Source organism: Mercenaria mercenaria, chromosome 9 (assembly GCF_021730395.1).
Source record: "Mercenaria mercenaria strain notata chromosome 9, MADL_Memer_1, whole genome shotgun sequence".
Classification (NCBI taxonomy): Eukaryota; Metazoa; Mollusca; class Bivalvia; order Venerida; family Veneridae; genus Mercenaria; species Mercenaria mercenaria.
This window is the reverse complement of record NC_069369.1, coordinates 75,952,796-75,971,707: the sequence shown is the minus strand read 5'-3', so window position 1 is coordinate 75,971,707 and position 18,912 is coordinate 75,952,796. Positions and strand designations below refer to the sequence as shown.

The window sequence follows — 18,912 nt, the reverse complement described above, 5'->3', positions numbered from 1 at the left end:
TCAAGGTTTTATTCTATGTTATTCTGATAAATAATGTCAACCCATGACTTTCGGTACAACAAAGGTGCAGATCTTATCTTGATGTGAAACAGTGCTGTAACAAAATAAAGCAATTCAACAGATGGCAAACTAAGCAAACAAACAAAAAAAAAAAAGCCAGGGCAATATTACCTTGACTAAATTTCTTGTTTTTCTTTCACCGCGGTCTCAATGAGCACATAATGCAGAGATAAGATAGTTGCTATTAAATATCGGCACAATTTTGAACAAACAACATTTCAACGCTAAAATGTCTTGCGTAATAGCTGGTAAGAATAAATACATCTTGATTTAGTTTGTATTGCGTAACTTAACACAATTACATTCAATTTATTAAATGGATTGCTTCATATAAATGAAAAAAGTTTATATATAAATTATATTTGAAATGTTAGAACTGAGTTTTAGTGTTAATAGCCTCTAACAATGCGCTTTCTACTTTAGTTCGCGTTTATGCATGTCTCCTATGGACCGAAGCATTCCTCATTACAGGTGAGTACATTTCAAAATGTCGCATAGATATTGTTCTTTTTAAACATTTGTGCATTTCTGAATAATTTATCATACAAAGTTATAAAAGACCGTAGCATTTTAAAATTCTTATCTCTAATATTTTGAATGTATGCCTTGATTATTTTAATTATCAACTTTGAAAATTAATAAGATGTTTAGTAATATTATGCCGCGGTATTGCGATATTGTTGCATAGCAGGTCATGACAGAATAGCAATGTCAAAAGAAATCCTGTTTTCTGTAATCAGTTAAACACGTAAAAATGCGATTATTTCAGAAAAGCCTTTCATTTACAGATTTTAATTATTTTGGTTTATTTGTCGGAATTCATGACTGCATTCGCTTCCATATGTTTATAACATAATTTGGTTCTAATTTAAAGGTGGTTACCTGTTAGAAGGACAAGTGACATCACTGCCAGGATCTCAACTACAAATGACAACAGGCAAATATTTAAACGTTCTTAAAATCATAACTCTGTCTTGTTTTGTTATATCCAATTTTTGCAAGCTGTTTAAACACTGAACCGCTATAAAAAGCAACAATTCATTGCATTATATAAATCCTGTTTTAAGCATAGGTTTTGATAAAAAAAAATCCCAAGAAAAAAGCATTATATGTAACTCATACCGGACAAAAATTTCATTCGTGGCCTGCGTAACAGAGTGCTTAAGTAGAATAAAGGCCACGAAATGACTGAAAATTCGATAAAGTAGGGACTTTCGATTGATATGCTCACACTGTTTTGACAAGTTAACATCAAATTTTGACATGTTGATAACATGAAATTCCCGGCATAAGACAGCTGCGGCGTTCCATAGACTTTTATTTCTCTAACTTTCAGCTTTATGTTCCGTTACAGGTGTTGTGTGTGAAGACAACAACCATACAGACTGCATGCTCCTGGATTCCCAGATCAATATATGCTCCGATATTGGAAAAGCTAAAACAATCTGCAAAAAGTACTGCGATCTCTGTAACGTTAGTGAGTATAAAAAACTGGATTTAAGAAAATAAAATAGGAATCATCGTCACATTACTAACCCTTACCCTGCTAAATCTATATAATGAACTTGTCCACCTTTCAATTTGGACAGTACCTGTTAAAAGGGGCGTTTACCAAAATTATACTGACTGAATGGCGAACAGTGCAGGTCATGATCAGACTGCACTACTGTGCAGGCTGATCACGATCTACACTGGTCGCAAATGCAGCATCAATGTGTCCAGCATGATAAGGGAAAATGCCTCGCCACACTATAAAAACTAGTGCTAACTAGTTCTTAAGATATTACTGAAGAGCATAGAATCCTTTCTTATTAGCTTTAAAATCCACCCTTTAACTTCAATACTTTATTCACACTTTCTGGCTTATGAACATTTACCCAGTATTAACTATGCATATTGAAAGTCTAACAAACAAATAAATGACTCAATTCAAAGTGCAATTGTGTTTTTCTGAATTTTTGAAATCAGCTCAAATAAAAAATAAGGCGTTATGTATTTTGTAAAAGCACCGTACTTGTTGGATATCAGTTATTGGTTCTTTTCAAGCGTGGTTTGCTATTTTTTTATGAGCTTCGTTTACTATAATTTTCTACCAGCTGATGGAAATTGGTGTGACTGGACAACTTGGTCCAACTGCGATGTTACCTGCGGGAATGGTTCACAGTCTCGATCAAGACAGTGCAAGTGTCCTGCACAAGCTAATGGGGGATCAAACTGTGATGGTGTTGGTCAAAGTAGCCAAATTTGTTACCAAAAAACCTGTCCAGGTAAAGCAATAAAATTTGTGAAAAGATCTTTTGAAAGCATACAACGCAACCAAGCAAAATAATAGCAGACACGGTTTGACTGAGTTTGTTCATGAGAAGTAATAAAGTGTGCAAACCGCTCACACCCCACTAACACCGGCTTAAGCGGACTTCTGTTTTAGTAAAAATGATAGTTCTCCATGATCCCAAAGAACCAAAAAATATATCAACACCAAAGCAAACTATATAAATAGGTAAATAGCCGGTAAGGTGGCTTATCGTTCAAAACCTCATGCAATTACTTTGTTTTGTCATTTTCTTCAATACTTCAGTGCATGGCGGCTGGAGCAGGTGGTCGTCGTGGGGTAGCTGTAGTGCTACATGTGGAATAGGTCTACAAAGACGAGATAGGAGCTGTTCTAATCCTTACCCAGGACCGGAGGGAAATCATTGTCTTGGTGACGCACGAGATGACCGTGCATGCTTCACGAGAGCGTGCTCTGGTAGTATTTTTGTTTCATTAGTAAGAAATATTATATTTTACGTCATCGAAGTATGTAGTGTCCATTATAAAATCTGTTTAAGCATTGACGTATCGAAATGTTAAATTGCATGTATGACTGAACTGTATGAAAATCTTATGAGCTGATAATTTCATGTAATGTAATTTCGAAAGGTCGCTTACGCCGTGCAGTTTTAATAAACACGGAATGTTTGAAACTGTTTGAAACCAATTTGTAGGGGACTTTGTTTAAGTACGACCAGATAATCTTCAACAATTCATGGATGCTTTAGATGTCTATTTAAAGCATTCTTTAAATTGGTTTTGATCCATAAATGAGCCGCACCATAAAGAAAACCAACAATCTACCTTTGCGACCAGCATGGATCCAGACCAGCCTGCGCATCCGCATAGTCTGGTCAGGACCCATGTTGTTCGCTTTCAAAGCCTATTGCAATTAGAGAAACCGTAAGCGAACAGCATGGATCCTGACCAGACTGCACGGATGCGCAGGCTGGTCTGGATCCATGCTGGTCGCAAATGCACTATGGTGCGGCTGAAATATTCTTGTGTATCCTTCGTCTTAGACGGTGCATGGTCTTCTTGGTCGACCTGGAGCACGTGCTCAGCTTCCTGTCTGGGTGGAATATCACAAAGGACCAGGCTATGTAACAGTCCACCCCCATCAACTTTTGGACATGATTGTGTCGGTAACACGGAGGAAACTAAGAATTGCAATTCTGTTACATGTCCTGGTAAAAGTCTAACTTCATTTTAAATGAAAATTAAATTTGTCATCAAATTTATATTCTGAATTTGGATAAATGAATAAGTGATAATGCCAGACATAGTGTTAATTTGTAAATATACAATTAACTCAATTAAATGACTAAAGAGAATTTAGAAATGATATCAAAAATAAGCATAATATGTATAAATACATATGAGAAACATAAATATGTGATAAACTGCAAGTAACCCAGTGCATTTTTATCCCCCATGTTTAACTTGTGTATAAATGATATTTGCAATTCTCGCAGTGGTAAATGGACGATGGTCGTCATGGAGTAGTTGGTCATCCTGTTCTGTTACGTGTGGTGTAGGAATGAAGGAAAGAACGAGAAGATGTGATAATCCTGCTCCGTCAAAACTTGGACATGCATGCATTGGCAATTCAGAGGATAAAGAAGTATGCAACATGAATAATTGCCCATGTATGTTTCAATTTAGTGATTTTCGTTATTGTTTTCTTAGGATTTTAAGTTATTGTACAAAAAAGTAACTGCCGTGATATGTTTTAGCTCACCTGAGCACAAAGTGCTCATGGTGAGCTATTGTGATCACGCTGTGTCCGGCGTCCGTCGTGCGTCCGTCGTCAACATTTGTGTTTAAACGACATCTCCTCCAAAACCGTTGAATGGATTTTGATGAAACTTGGCCATAATGTTTCTTGGGTAGTCTTCTACCAAAATTATTCAAACGGTTCCGCTTGGTTGAACATAGGGGCTGCCAGGGCTAAAAATAGAAAAAATTTCAAACGACATCTCCTCCTAAACCGATAGTCTGATTTTGAAATAATATAACACAAATGGTCCTTATGTCACCCTCTACCACGATTGTTCAAATTATACCGATTCGTCAGAAACATGGCCGCTAGAGGGCGTGGTCACTTTTCCCCTATATCGTGGAAACTTTAAAAATCTTCTTATATGAAACTGCTAGCCCGATTTTAGAATAATTTTACACATATGGTACTTGTTTAACCCTCTACCAAGATTGTTCAAATTATTTTGATTCCTCAAAAAACATGGCCGCTAGGAGGGCGTTGTCACTTTTCCCTATATGTATAGAGTGGAAACTTTAAAAATCTTCTTGTGTGAAACTGCTTGCCCGATTTTAAAATAATTTTACACAAATGGTCCTTGTGTAACCCTCTATCAAGTTTGTTCAAATATTTTGATTCGTCAAAAAACATGGACGCCAGAGGGCGTGGTCACTTTTCCCTATATGTATATAGTGGAAACTTTAAAAATCTTCTTGTGTGAAACTGCAAGCCCAATTTTAAAATAATTTTACACAAATGGTCCTTGTGTGACCCTCTACCAAGATTGTTCAAATTATTCCGATTCGTCAAAAAACATGGCTTCCAGTGGGTGTGGTCACTTTTCTTCTCTGAATCAATAATAGCTAGCGCCTTGATATTTGGCGTGTGATATCAGATTTGTAATGTATACCATAATTGTTTAAATTATTGCCCTAGGTGCAAAAGTGTTGTGACATGTATATAATATAGGCTAACATAGAAGAAACCTAACTCTGTACTTATACAAACACACTTGAAGCCTTGTACACAGGTGAGCGCTTTAGGGTCAATGACCCTCTTGTTATTAAAAATCAAATACCTCATTCATGAAAAACAAAGTTTTTATCTGAAGTTACAAAATTGTATGTTTTATTTGTTGTTGTTGTTGTTTTTCTGCTAGCACTTAGTTTTAAACTGACTTGCTAACTAGGATGCTTATGAGGTGTCATCATAAAACATTCGTCAGATTGGTTAAGACCCATTAAGAAATATTTATGTTTCACTGGAGTATTTTGTCTCATTTACTGAAACATTTGTTTCATGCGCACATTTATTTATATCTAAGAGATTTTATTATCTCGGTCCCGCAAAGATGCTAACAATGATATTTAATGCATTAACGAACGATACTACAAGAAACAAACTTCATCGTACCAGTAAATTCGTTGTTTATTCAGCGTTATTCGCTGGTATTCAAAATATGGCAAATGTTTTCACGACAAAAACCAATTTTAGTGTCAGTGCGTCTGGTCAATGGCCCGCATACGTTTGAAGGGAGATTGGTAGTGTATCATAATGGGCGTTGGGGGACAGTATGCGACGATGGTTTCGACGATGATGCTGCGAAGGTTGTTTGCACAATGCTTAATTTTCCAGGGTATGCTTCATTTCATAATGTTTCTTCAAGATAAGTGCCCACATACAGTTGTGAGCTAATGTTTTGTTGAGAAAGATAAAGCTACTAGTGTAAGAAAATTTATATATTTGCATATAAACACCTAATGAAGAAATAATAACCAGTACGAGTAGAGCTCCAGAAAGCATTGCTAAATGCCAAGACAGACAGTCCTGTAGTACACCCAACAATGACTGGTATTCACCCAGTAGTACACACAACAATTTCCGGTGTACCCAACAGTGTCTGATATTTACCGGGCAGTACAACCAATAATGGCTAGTATTTAACCGTCAATAAACCAAACCATGTCTGGTACTGGCTGTCTTTGCCTTCTTAAGTGTATAGCAGACATGGCATTTTAAACACAAGTCAACAATATATTATATCATTAAACTGCATCGTGTTCTGTATCATATTGACAAGATTTAAGCATGCTTGGGTCTCTTGCATTTACTTCCAGATATGAAATATATTCAACGCAAAGTATAATGTACTTCGATAATTTGATACTCCTTTACAGAGACGTAAATCTTGCCCAGAAATATTCAAGTGCACCATACGGCAAAGGATCATTGCCGATCTTACTGGATGATGTTTCTTGCGCTGGTTCAGAGTTAAGCATATTTGATTGCTCACACAGCGCATGGGGGTCAAACGATTGTAATCATGGAGAAGATGTTGGTGTGGCATGTCATACATGTAAGTAATAAATAAAGTGATGCGCATCACATACTAAACAAGAACATTGAAAATGCCGGTAAGTTGAAAAAAAAATCACATTATTTTGATGACCAGGCTTCAACACTTTCTGAAATCCAGTTTACATTTCTTAATTAGATGTATTGGATCCGCGGTGATAAATAGGACAGAGTTGCATATATATATATAAAAACTTGACACGAATTTATATTACGCTATATTTTGTATCACATGTACCCTGAATGTTTGAATTAAACAGAGGATATTTGTTTGTTTTGAGTGAATATGGAATATATCTCACTGAGATGTGAGAAAATTTAAAATATTTTCATGAGCGCGTAGCGCGAGTGAAAATGTGAAAATTTTCTCAATTTGAGGTGAGATATTCTATATTCACGAAAAACAAACAAATTTTCTTTTTATTTTATGCTTAAATACGTTAAGATATGCATTTTGCAACAAATTTTAATCTCAGTGCGGGAAACAGACGCGCGTAAACAAACATGACGTCAGACGTGTTGTGACGTTAAACAGACGCACACGACATAAAGTTCCATTTTATTTTAGGTCAGAGACCACCAATTCAAAAAAGTACAGGGAACTTACTGGGAATGAGGTAAGTGTATACCTGGGAATAAGGTAACGTCTGTGCGTTCTGATTGGTCAGTCATGTAAACAAACCCAGGAAGTGATTATTTTTTCAAAATTGATATTTTTTTTCACTGCATTTACAGTATTTTATTATACATTTTGACAAAATTTGCTACATTTTATGTGTATTGAACAAAAGTTTTATCAAACGAATTTCTCCCGCCATGTCAATGATGTAAACAGGGGGTCATCTCATTCACACGAAAATTACTTAAATAAAGTATCACTATTCATATGTTTTTCGTCCGATATTTTGGTAGAACTAAGATAGTTCTTGAAAAACTTGTAATTAGATATACATGTTTCGATGTATGGAAGGCCGTACACGCCATAATGTTACAATGTAAGTCTATGGAAAAACAATTGGTGGTCTCTAACCTTTATTTCTCGCTGCATAACGTTATGAAAGTCTCATTAAGTAAAAAAATTTGAATCGAGAAATATACTATAAAGAACGAAGTGTAGATCGGCAAAGCTATATCAGTTACAGTGAGTGATATGCAGTGCGTGATATAGATTATATATCACTGATAAAATACAGTATTTCATCACTTAGCATAAAATAAACACCTTTATTACATACCAATATAAGTTGTGTCAAACATACGGCTTGTATTTTACTAGTTAATACGAAAAGGCAGAAAAATCCGTATTGTACCTTTTGTATTATATGTTGCCGCACTACTTTCACATAATATGCACGACCTGGCACAGTTCAATAAATAGCGTACACAAAAATAACACTCGAAAAGATTGGAGGTATATAATAAAAGGGTCATTATATGTGACAGCGGTGCTTCCAGTAGAGCATATAATCTAGGGGTTGTCAGAAAATAAAAAGTAATAGGTTGGGTTCTTTCTTATTCTTTATGTAATTAATTCCATTGTAGGAATTCAGAAGGTGTCCTGCAAGCAAACGAAGACAAGCATAAGCTATAACAACATAAAACAAATAAAAGCAAATAAAAGCAGTTAATTAGCAAAGAAAGCTAAGCTACATGATAAAAATTTACTTAGATGAAATCAAGATTTTCCTATAAAACAATTGACAGACTAGACTGGAATAACAGATTAAAAGTCATTATTCATGAAAATTGGACTAAAAGGAATTTAACTAAATAATTCATGAACAAGGGACAGGACAATTGACAACCTGGAATTTACCTCAGCTGTAATTAGCTGTAGAAAGAAGAATTTGAAGATTTTGTAGTTCGAAAAACAACATGATCTTGTTATGAAGAAAATCTGTCAACTGACATGTATATTTTAAGTTACCGCCAAAAACGTGATTTTGTGAGATTTAGTATGCAGCCAATCAAAACTTGTTTAACATTCTCTTTCATCAGTGATTTTAGGTTTGACAATACCAAATTATTTCACTCACTGTGACATATAACAATAGCTAGATCTCAGGATTTTGTATTTGGCCCGAGTGGAATTTGCCAGGCCGGATCTCACTCGGCGCTTGTGCGTCTCGTGTGATCCGACCTTGCAAAATCCACTCGAACCGGATACAGCATCCCAGATCAAGCTACTATTATCAGAACGCTATTATATTGAGCAGTCACAATCAAATATCTCTTTGTTTAGAGATGCAGATGTTATTGATAAGAAAACTACCCTTCCTTAGCATAGAAAATACACATTTCAGCTCCTGTGCGCCTTGTAGATGGACCACACATGTATGAGGGAAGACTAGAGGTTTATAACAACGGAGAGTGGGGAACTGTTTGTGATGACCATTTCAATGACAATGCAGCAAGAGTTGTCTGTAGGATGCTTAATTTTCCGGGGTAAATAATGCTTAAATCTGCAACTCACTACTATTTACATTGAATTCGCAGGTATATTGGGAGGGTGTGTGTGCGCGTGTGCGTGTGAGAGAGGGCTCGATTGGGACACTTGTTTACTTGACTGTTACGAACGTACGATTAACAAAATGTTACCGTTGAAACACCTGCATTGTGACGCATTATATGAGTGTTTGTAACTTTCATTATCACCGACTTCAAAATGACTTGTTCCTCACCCCTAAATAGTTACAGCTTTAAATGACTTGTTCTCATGAACTGCTTGATGGATCTTTACCACTTGGTCTAAGGATTTTCGAAATGTATTCATTTTGTTTGTTATTAGTTTAGCGCCGTTTTCCAACAGTATTCTAGTTACGTGATGGCGGGAAGTTAATCTAACCAGTGATTCTGTAGCAACACTAATCTGTTCTTCTCAAGTAACTGCCAAACTTAATGTGAATCAGAGGTGAAGGACGGAGTGACCTCTGACACGATGTCTTATATCAAATCGTCACGGAGAACATACGTCATGTCCGGGGAGCGAACTAATGATCCCAACATCCATAACTCTGCGCTCTCCCTATTGAGCTAAACGTGTTTAAATGGTTTTGATTGATTGCTCTTTGGGGCACCAGGGCTAAAATAGATCTAAACAACTCTATGTGATGGACCGTTTCCAACTTTGGTTTGTAGCAACTTTGTATGGTTTTCTCGACTCTAATCAAATGGTTCCACTTGACTGTATTTAGGGACCGCACGAGCTATAAAGCCTTTAAACAACCTTCCTTCAATAATTTCGTAATCTTTTCGGATCTTTAACAAACTTGTTCTGTAGCATCTATGAATATGCCTCTCTCAAATTTTAAATGGTTCTGATTGAGTGAAAAGAAGAAAACATTTTAACAAGTTCTCATGAACCCCTTGATTGATCTGAAAGGTCTGGAAATATAACAACATTGAGTCCAACATTTTCACCAAATTGTGTCTGTAGACATTTCTCAAGTTTGTTCAGAAGCATCCTTGCATAGACCTTCAGATTGACTGATATATGGAACTCTTGACCTAACCTGAAGTTGATCTAATAGCTGTAGATACATTTTTTTCGACGACTATTATATAATCAAAAGGCACAGAAGGTCAGATTTTCCCTAGTGCCTATCCTATTATTAAAAGCAGTGCATAATTTTAAGTATTTATACACTGAGCGGGGATTTCCTGTATGTAACTAAACTAATCTGTAGATGAAAAATTATTCAAAATATTACTTTAAATTATATCTATTTTTTGGCTATGTGGCCTTCATGTTATTTATATCCATGATAAGACAAGTTATAAAGATCATATATACGTAGAAGGTCAAAGTCACACAAGTTATTCGACTGGTTGATGTTCATATCTGTCATAGTTTAGGACGAATGTTTTCATACTAAACACAATTGTAACCTTTTATGATAGTGTATCGTGACATATATTCAAGATTATGTTCAGAGCGACTTAAGGCTACCATGGTACTATTTTTCATTTTCTGATCAGTTTAAATAAACGACTAACGCTTGGTGCATGATTTAGTAGTAGTTTACGGATTAGTGATTCATATCACATTATTTTTCAAGGATTGAGGCTCATGCATTTTCAAGCGCACCGTATGGTCAAGGATCTGTGCCCATTCGTTTGGATGATGTATCATGCGATGGGTCGGAGTCAAGTATCTTTGATTGCTCACATAGCACCTGGGGGTCAGATAACTGCGGTCATGGTGAGGATGTTGGAGTGTCTTGTGTTTCAGGTATGCATAGAGGAAGAACGTTTGTTTTATTTCATTTACCCCGAAACGAAAATAATTAAAACAATTTTACGTGATTTATTTTGCATGACCCCAGCTCCCTTGTGGCGGCATATAGTAATTGCAGCGTCCGTCCGTCCGTGCGTTCATTCGTCAGTTCGTTCATTCCAATTTCGTGTCTGGTCTGCAATTTTGTCGTTCATGGATGGATTTCAAAAAAAAGAAAATTGGCAGAAATTATCAGCATGACAGTACATAACGTGCAAGAACCATAGAACTACCCGTCTTACTTTTTGAATTGTGTCCTTTTATTGAATATCCATCCCGATTTCATGTCCGGTCTGTAAATCTGTCGTTCATGGATTGATTTCGAAAAATCTTTGTACCAATGATCAGTATATTAAAGACAATTGCTTGTGTGCAAGAACCTTTAATCAGTCTATCTTACTTTTAGAATTATCTTCCCTTAGTGACTGTCAATTCGGATTTTCTGTCTGGACTGTAACTTTTCAATTCGTGGATGGATTTCAAAAACAACTTGGCACCAATGATAAACATGATATGATGACATGGCATATGCAAAAATCATAACTCTATACACTTTTCCTTTTTGAGATATCTCTCTTTATTGAATGTTCTTGCCCGGGGCTAAACACTAAAACTACTGTCGGGAATGTAGGCAGATTGCACACAATGGTTGTCAGGATACGAATTATATGGCCCAGGGAAGTGCCTACGCCTTTAGTATCTTAAACAATGAAATGGGTCCAATCGCTAAGGTGACTATGTCTTAGACTAGCTGACAAACGATATAGAATGTCCTTTGTTAAAAAGTAAAGCTGGTGAGACCAAATATCTCATATGTAAAATTTTCCTCTGGCTACCTTGCCTAAATGATTCGTGTACCAATGATTCGGAAATGATTTCAGTTATGAGCTATAAAATTTCAGGGATCAGGCAAAAATCATTCAATGTTTCAATTATCAATCTTCAACTCAAAATCAGCAGCTTAAACTTCTATAGGCTGGATATACTATACTTGACTGGTCTTTGTGTCGAAGTTCCCGTCAGACAATGTCTTTGAACAACAACGTACGAGTCCTATCGCCTAGATGCACAGCATATGTTCTCTTAATTAAAGCTGCAACTCGATAAGATTGCCCTGACTCCTGGATGCTCAGCGCCTATATGCTATCACTTATAGCATTCAACTACCATATAGTTATAACCATGATGCCTTGGCTGTACTTCGCCAATAACGCTGAACTTCGTCTATAAGCTGGAACTCTCCTACTTTCTCAGTAGATCACCAAAACCTATGTCTCTGTCTCAGCTTCTCGATGCTCAGCCTACATTTGCTATCGTCTATAGCATTCAACTACCCTTAAGGTAAAACTCCTATGCGCTGGCCCTATAGCTCGAAACCGTGTTGAAATTCTGCAACTCTTCTTTAGTCTATGAACTTCAAACGATTTCTTTTTAATAATTTATCCGCCCTGACAGTGTAGTTGCAATAACTTCCTCATCAAGGTACTGGGATAAATTATTAGTTAAATCCTCGATGTGTCTTCTTCTATCGTTGGATACCGAATGAGCTCTCTGTCATCCATCTACCTATTCACACCTTAGCAGACGTGCTATTTTTAGAACTTGTTTCTGATTGGTCCAACTTTAAACATAACGTTTTACAACGAGTACTTGCTCTATCAAATATCTGGTTCCCTTTAACTTTTGTATATGACATAAAGTGTGAAGCTGGGATCCAGCTATCCACATAATGAACCAAAATCAGCCACAAATGACCCAACTCCTATTATTAACGGTAATTCAACAATAATTATAGCAATGATAGCATAAAAGGAGAGTCATGCATTATCTGTGCTTATGTGTAACATTATGAATATATCAAACATACAAATTATTCTGACAATGGTAGAGGATATTTAGAGGAAGTGCAATGTACAATGACCATAATCAACCCGTCTTACGTTTTGAGTTATCTCGCATTATTGAATGTCCATCCTGATTTCGTAAATGTGTCGTTCATGGTTGGATTAGACCAAATATTTATCCAGATATTACATATTAGTTACCACTTCGATCAAACAAAGCAGTACGGAGGGTATACACTTTGTCAAAATTAGTCTTTTGAACATATTTAACATCAATTTGAATATTAGGGCTGGTTGTCCGTCTTGCTGGAGGAGGTTCACACAGTGGTCGTGTGGAGGTATCTTTGGATGGATCTACCTGGGGTACTGTGTGTAACGACGACTTTAACAACAATGGCGCTAAAGTTGTTTGCAGGATGCTGGGATTTCCTTTGTAAGTAAATTGTCTTCGTCGAAATCATAACAAATATATTAATTTTCTGTTCATTCTGATTGCAAAACTATAAAACAAATCTTTGTGTTAGAAAGGCATATTTTGATATAAACTTTAAAAACAGATACCGACGTTCATATAATCATAAAATAAACCAGTAGCCATTTAAGTCTGTAAGCAACGTTCATCTACATTCCTGCTGCTTTATAGCACCTTATTACTGTGTTAACAGTACGGTAGTTAACTTTTCTTCATATCTTATCACCTACAAGAGTACTTTTATGAATACGTACTACCTTAAACCAATCAATCGCTTTGGTTCAGTTTTGAGCATAACATTTGTATCTCATAAAGTATTTGACCTAAAGGATTGTTATAGTTCATGTGAAGTTGTGCATCTGGTGGTCTGTTTGCGATTTCACTCAGCCAGACCAGAGTTATGGTCCTTGATTTAGTGGAAAATACACATAAAGTGGTTAAACGTTTATATTGCATATATCTTAAAAATATATTTTACCATGAACCAATGTACAGTGACAAGAAAAGGGATGAAGAGGGTGTGCACCAGTGTCCTACGGACACAAATCTAGTTTATTTCAGTGAATTTTCGAAAAAATCAGAATATTTTCTCTTTAGTAGTTCTGGACTTTTCTTTGCTTAATTATGCCATGTTAAATCATCAAAATCAAAACATATATAGGGAATTATAATTCTATAATCAAATAATTCTATATAATTATTTTTTTCTATGTTAAAGTCATTTTTCAAATAAAGGGTTCATTTTTCCGATGAAACATTTACTTTCAATATTTGCCAATCTCATGTTTTTTACATAATGCAGAATTTAGTAAATCTGCATAATTATGTTGTGCACCAGATGAAAATGAGTTTAGTACTATGACAATCGTCCGCTACATTATTTTTTGTTTACAAAGAGATCTGCTATAGTACAGTATTTAATATTACAGGATTTCATCTACTTATATTCTGTACCATATTAATATATCTTTTAAACTTTTGTAGAACAAACCCGACTGCATATACGGCTGGTGGTGGCAGTGGACACATCTATCTCGACAATGTTATTTGTAGTGGTTCAGAGAGCAATCTACTGTCCTGTAACCACAATCATTGGCATGATGAGAACTGTGACCATGACGAAGATATAGGAGTCAGATGTCCTTCTTAACTGATCTGTTTTCAGTTTATGGATAACTATCTGTGCTTAACTGTCTCTAATGATGTTTTGTTCAAAATAAAGTTAAGGATATGTGAAATTAAGCTGTTATGTATTTCATTATTTTTCCGAAATAAGTTTGTTACGAACAAGCCCTTGATTCATGTACAGTCAAATTATTATAATGCAAAACTATACATATTAAAAAAGAGCAGCTTTATGATAGAAACAAAGTAGGAACATTCATTCTGACTACTCCATGACGCAAAGGACATGCTTAGTCTTTCAAATCAGTACATTCATCGGTTGCTGAGATACTGCCATGCGTATACTTTTTATTACACTAAATAATCATAGTAACAAAAAAATATGGAAGTCGTCATACGCCTTAGGCGTTATTGTAGAACCCCGATGCGCAATGTACACAGAAATGAATATATATATTATTAGTATACGAAATGTATTGACGTATAACCATGATTCACACATAATATTGGGACAGTTACCTGAGATATCAATTAGATTTCAGAGTACTAGCAGCAGGGTGTATATTAGTGTACCATGATAGGTAGGGAAGCGCTCGGCAAGTAACTGATTCGCTATCATGTGGGATTTTTATGGAATCAATAAATTTCGTATAATTCATTCGGGCGATTTCAATCACATATTACTGAGTCACCATCCTGAATTTTGAGACCTTACCGGAAAAGCAATTATTTAATTGCCAAACTTCCGTCTTGTGACTTTACTAAATGTTAATCATGAGCATCTAATACCATGTAACGGTTTTGTAACCATTTCTTACATCAGACAGCAGCAAAATTAAAGCTTTTTTGGCGAGTTTTTAACTTCATGAAAGAGTTATAATTATATAGTTTAACACATTGCCAATGGTATAAATTGTAATATTTCCTATAAAGAAATACGAATGTTTTTTTCTAACTTTTCATTACCTTATTATACGCAGATGGTGACACTGTTTTGGTTAGTAGTGGTAGTGCTGACTTGAAAGCTATTTGAGGAATATTTTGACACATGGAGGTTAATGGTTAACATTAATAAAACTTAAGTATTTATATTTGTGTCTAAATGTAAAAACTTCAAAGATATTTTCACTTTTAAAGGAATTGAATAAGACATAACGAATGGGTATAAGTATGTTTGTATATACCTCTCCAGATCCAAAAAGATCCTTAAAATTTTAAAACACATAGCCGAACAGGCAAACAAAGCAATGTTTCCACTACTAATAATGTTAAAATGTAAAAAATATCATGTTCGAAGCATATTCAGTTCTTAGACTATAAACTTTGCATACTGGTAGCTGGTAGGACGATGTGCAGAGCACATGGACCAGGTCGATAGGTCAAAGGTCAAGGTCACAAATGGAGCTGAAACGTCAATTTTGTCCTTTGTATTTCGCGTACGGAGAATACCTTGATAACCATTCAAGGTATTGACTTAAGTCTTGGCATATAGGCAGATGTAATTTTGGCCTCTGATTGGTCAGTAGTATAAACAAACCCAAAAAGTTATTATTTTTTCGAAATTATATATTTTTACTGCATATACAGTATTTCATTACACATTTTGACAAAATTTGCTACATTTTATGTGTATTGAAAAAGGTTTCATCAAATTAATTTCTCCCGCCATGACAATGATGTAAACATGGTCATTTGATTTCATAGGTTTTTCATCTGATATTTTGGTGGAATTAAGATAGTTCTAGAGAAAAATGTGATTGGATATACATGTTTCGATTTATGGAAGGCCGTACACACCATAATGTTATAATGTAAGTCTGTAGGAAAACAATTGGTGTTCTCTAACCTTATGTAAAAAAAAGGGTTGGGCCACAAGTCTGCCAACATTAGAGGTTGGTCCTTCCCATTTGTCACACTAAATTTTCAAATGAGCATCATTTTCTTTGTATGTCATAGTATTGTAAATTATTTAGAGAAATTAAATAATAACAAAGTGTAAATTGTTTCAAAAACGAAAGAGAAACACAAAAATGACCTCAGTCTATGATAAGAAAAAGTAGTTCTGATATTACTAGATTTCAGTAAAGCCTTCGATAAGGTCAGCCACTACTGAAAATGCACAATTATGTGTGTGTGTTCGGGTTTAACGTCTTTTTCAACAATTTTTCAGCCAAATAAACGAAGGTGTCTACTTGTAGCAGTAAGCACAATGCCCAACTTTATAGTGCTGCCTCACTGTACTGGAATATTAAGCCGTAGACACGTGTCATGATACACCAGCCAGTCACATTATACTGACACCGGGCTGACCAGTGCTAGCACTATCCTCTTAATGCTGAGCGCCAAGCGAGGAAGCTACTAGTACCATTTTTTACGTCTTTGGTATGACGCGGCCGGGGATCGAACTTACGACCTCCCGCACCTCATTGATCAGATAGAGGGTGTCCAGAGACGGACAGCTCGTTGGATCAAGGATAACTACCGTCAAACCTCCAGTGTTACAGATATGTTACAATCCGTTAACTAGACTTTACATTCAGTCTAATAATAGTCTTTGTGGTATGCCGCGCCAAATGTCTACGTCCCCGTGAGAGGTTTTGACATTAACTGAAGATAGATAGATTTCTGCATTACATAAATGACCTACTGCGTCTGTTTCTTCCAGCGTACGTCCGTTTGCAGATGACTGTGTAGTTTATAGGACTCTAAATTTGCTGACTGATTCAGCTCAGCTACAAGGGGACCTTGACAGTTTATCATTATTGGAGCTGAAGGAAAAGATGTCATTCAATGTAAACAAATGCCATATATTGCAAGTCTCTAGGTCCAGAAAACCTATAAATACAATCTACACATTGTACAATCACAGTCTCTTGTCTGTTGTCAGTCAAGCCTACTATTTAGACGTGGAAGTAACATCAAACTTTATCTTGGTCACTACGTGTAAATACAATTTCTAATAAAACATGTCAGAGCTTCTAGGTTTCTTAAAACGTAACATACATTTTCTAAAAGTTCCTCACAAGGCAGCTGCTTAAATACTATTGTAAGACCCACTTTAGAATACTGTTCTAGTGTATGGGATCCTTACCATCAGAAGGATATAGACAAACTAAAAAACATTCAAAGATAAGCTGCAAGATTTGTAACAAACAATTGTAGCAAGACACCTTGCACAGTCTCAAATATTTTAAAAGACTTAATCTGGAATACATTCCAATTTAGAAGACAATATAGTAGACTAACTTTATTTTGTAAAATGGTTTAATATTATCATGTAGATGTTGATCCTAAGCAATACGTTACATCTTACACACACAAAAAAGCAACAAGGATAAATATCAAACAGGGAATGCCACGTTCCAAAATCGCAGCCTCCCCAAACCTAACCCAGCAAGTGGACGCGCACACAACCAACACACGCACACATACTCTGCACCAACACACACACAAAGCAGACACACTAGGACAAAACGAACAAACAAAGGAACACAGTGGGCCCTTGGAAGGGTCAGTGGTAAAACCACCACTGAGGAGCTTAAACCGGTTTATGGTGCGCACTCAATCTCAATCTTACCAGACAGTCCAGATTTAACAACCATCTGGCATTTCAGATACATCTACTACAGTTGACTATTATAAAAAAATCCTTAGAACAGTTGTTCAGTTAAAAACATTACCATTTCATGTAGTCAGTGTTAAAAACGGTCACCGGATTCAAATCAGCACTGGCTACATTAATGTTTACACCTTAATTCCAGTACAAACTTTTTTGCTTTTATCCTGTTTCAACACTGCTATCGTCTTCCTTTCTGCACAACAGTTCAACAGTTTATGTGTATATATATATATTGCAGTTAAGGGAATAAAAGTTTAAGAAGGTGATAGGATTTTGCACCTATTTTATCACAACTGTTAGGAAGCGCTAGGTACTATTTTTAGTATTTGTCGTACTACTTGTAATATGTACCGGTATGCGATATGCATTTATAATTGATAAACTTATATAATTGCAGGATTTAGGATCAACCTCTTTTACTATTTAATTGACATTCTAATATTGATATACGCCTGGCCTAGTTAGCGTCACATGACGAAAGCCAGGGAGAGTGGCCGTAGAAAGAAGACATTCATCGACTTGGCTGGATCCTGCCAGTGTATCATCTGATCGGATTCTCGTCGAGCGTTCATGTACTGAAACCGCGCCACGACCCGAGGGCTTGGTAGGCTGGAAGCTCCTAACTCGATGCCGGACCAACATCTCTGAGGATTTCCTAATATCATGTTTACCTCAGCTGGTTCATCGACGATTAAGAGGATATCAGCACTCCGGTGACTCGATAGAGGTACTTAAAGGGAAGACGACAGGTCAGTTGGACGTCCGACGGGAGACCTCCTACAGACCACATCGACGATGACCAGACGTGTTATCTAGCACACAAATGAAGGAAACTAAATGAAAAAACTACTACTAGAGATATAGCCCGAAAGTCTTGGAACTATGCCGTGAGATGACCAATCAATTTAGTACAACAGAATGACGTAGAACAGCAACTGCACAGAAATCAACATACAACCTTAAACGACGCAGCAAAACATACAACTAAAACGACGCAGCAATATGAAGACACAGCAACGTAACAACGCAGATACATAATTCGGTGCTTTGGCTCATCCATATGGTCCGCCGGTGGCGAGGATAAATAAA

The 18,912-nt window shown here is 36.1% G+C and overlaps 1 protein-coding gene across 1 annotated transcript; it reads left to right on the top strand.

The window, feature by feature from the left end:
* Positions 1–209: 209 nt before the first annotated feature.
* On the top strand, positions 210–14,317 carry LOC123547498 (deleted in malignant brain tumors 1 protein-like). Its single transcript, XM_053551744.1, has 14 exons — positions 210–308; positions 484–531; positions 935–997; positions 1,415–1,537; positions 2,157–2,327; positions 2,639–2,809; positions 3,396–3,563; positions 3,849–4,022; positions 5,627–5,768; positions 6,310–6,488; positions 8,791–8,932; positions 10,546–10,718; positions 12,896–13,040; positions 14,064–14,317. The coding sequence occupies exons 1-14, from the start codon at positions 290–292 to the stop codon at positions 14,227–14,229; spliced, it is 1,884 nt and encodes a 627-aa protein (XP_053407719.1). The 5' UTR covers positions 210–289; the 3' UTR covers positions 14,230–14,317.
* Positions 14,318–18,912: the final 4,595 nt, after the last annotated feature.

What these genes read in the sequence shown, in the direction of transcription:
- LOC123547498 (XM_053551744.1), top strand. An exon ending in CGAAGCATTCCTCATTACAG is followed by an intron (nt 532 to 934) that starts GTGAGTACATTT and finishes TCTAATTTAAAG; the next exon opens with GTGGTTACCTGTTAGAAGGA. An exon ending in TCAACTACAAATGACAACAG is followed by an intron (nt 998 to 1,414) that starts GCAAATATTTAA and finishes GTTCCGTTACAG; the next exon opens with GTGTTGTGTGTGAAGACAAC.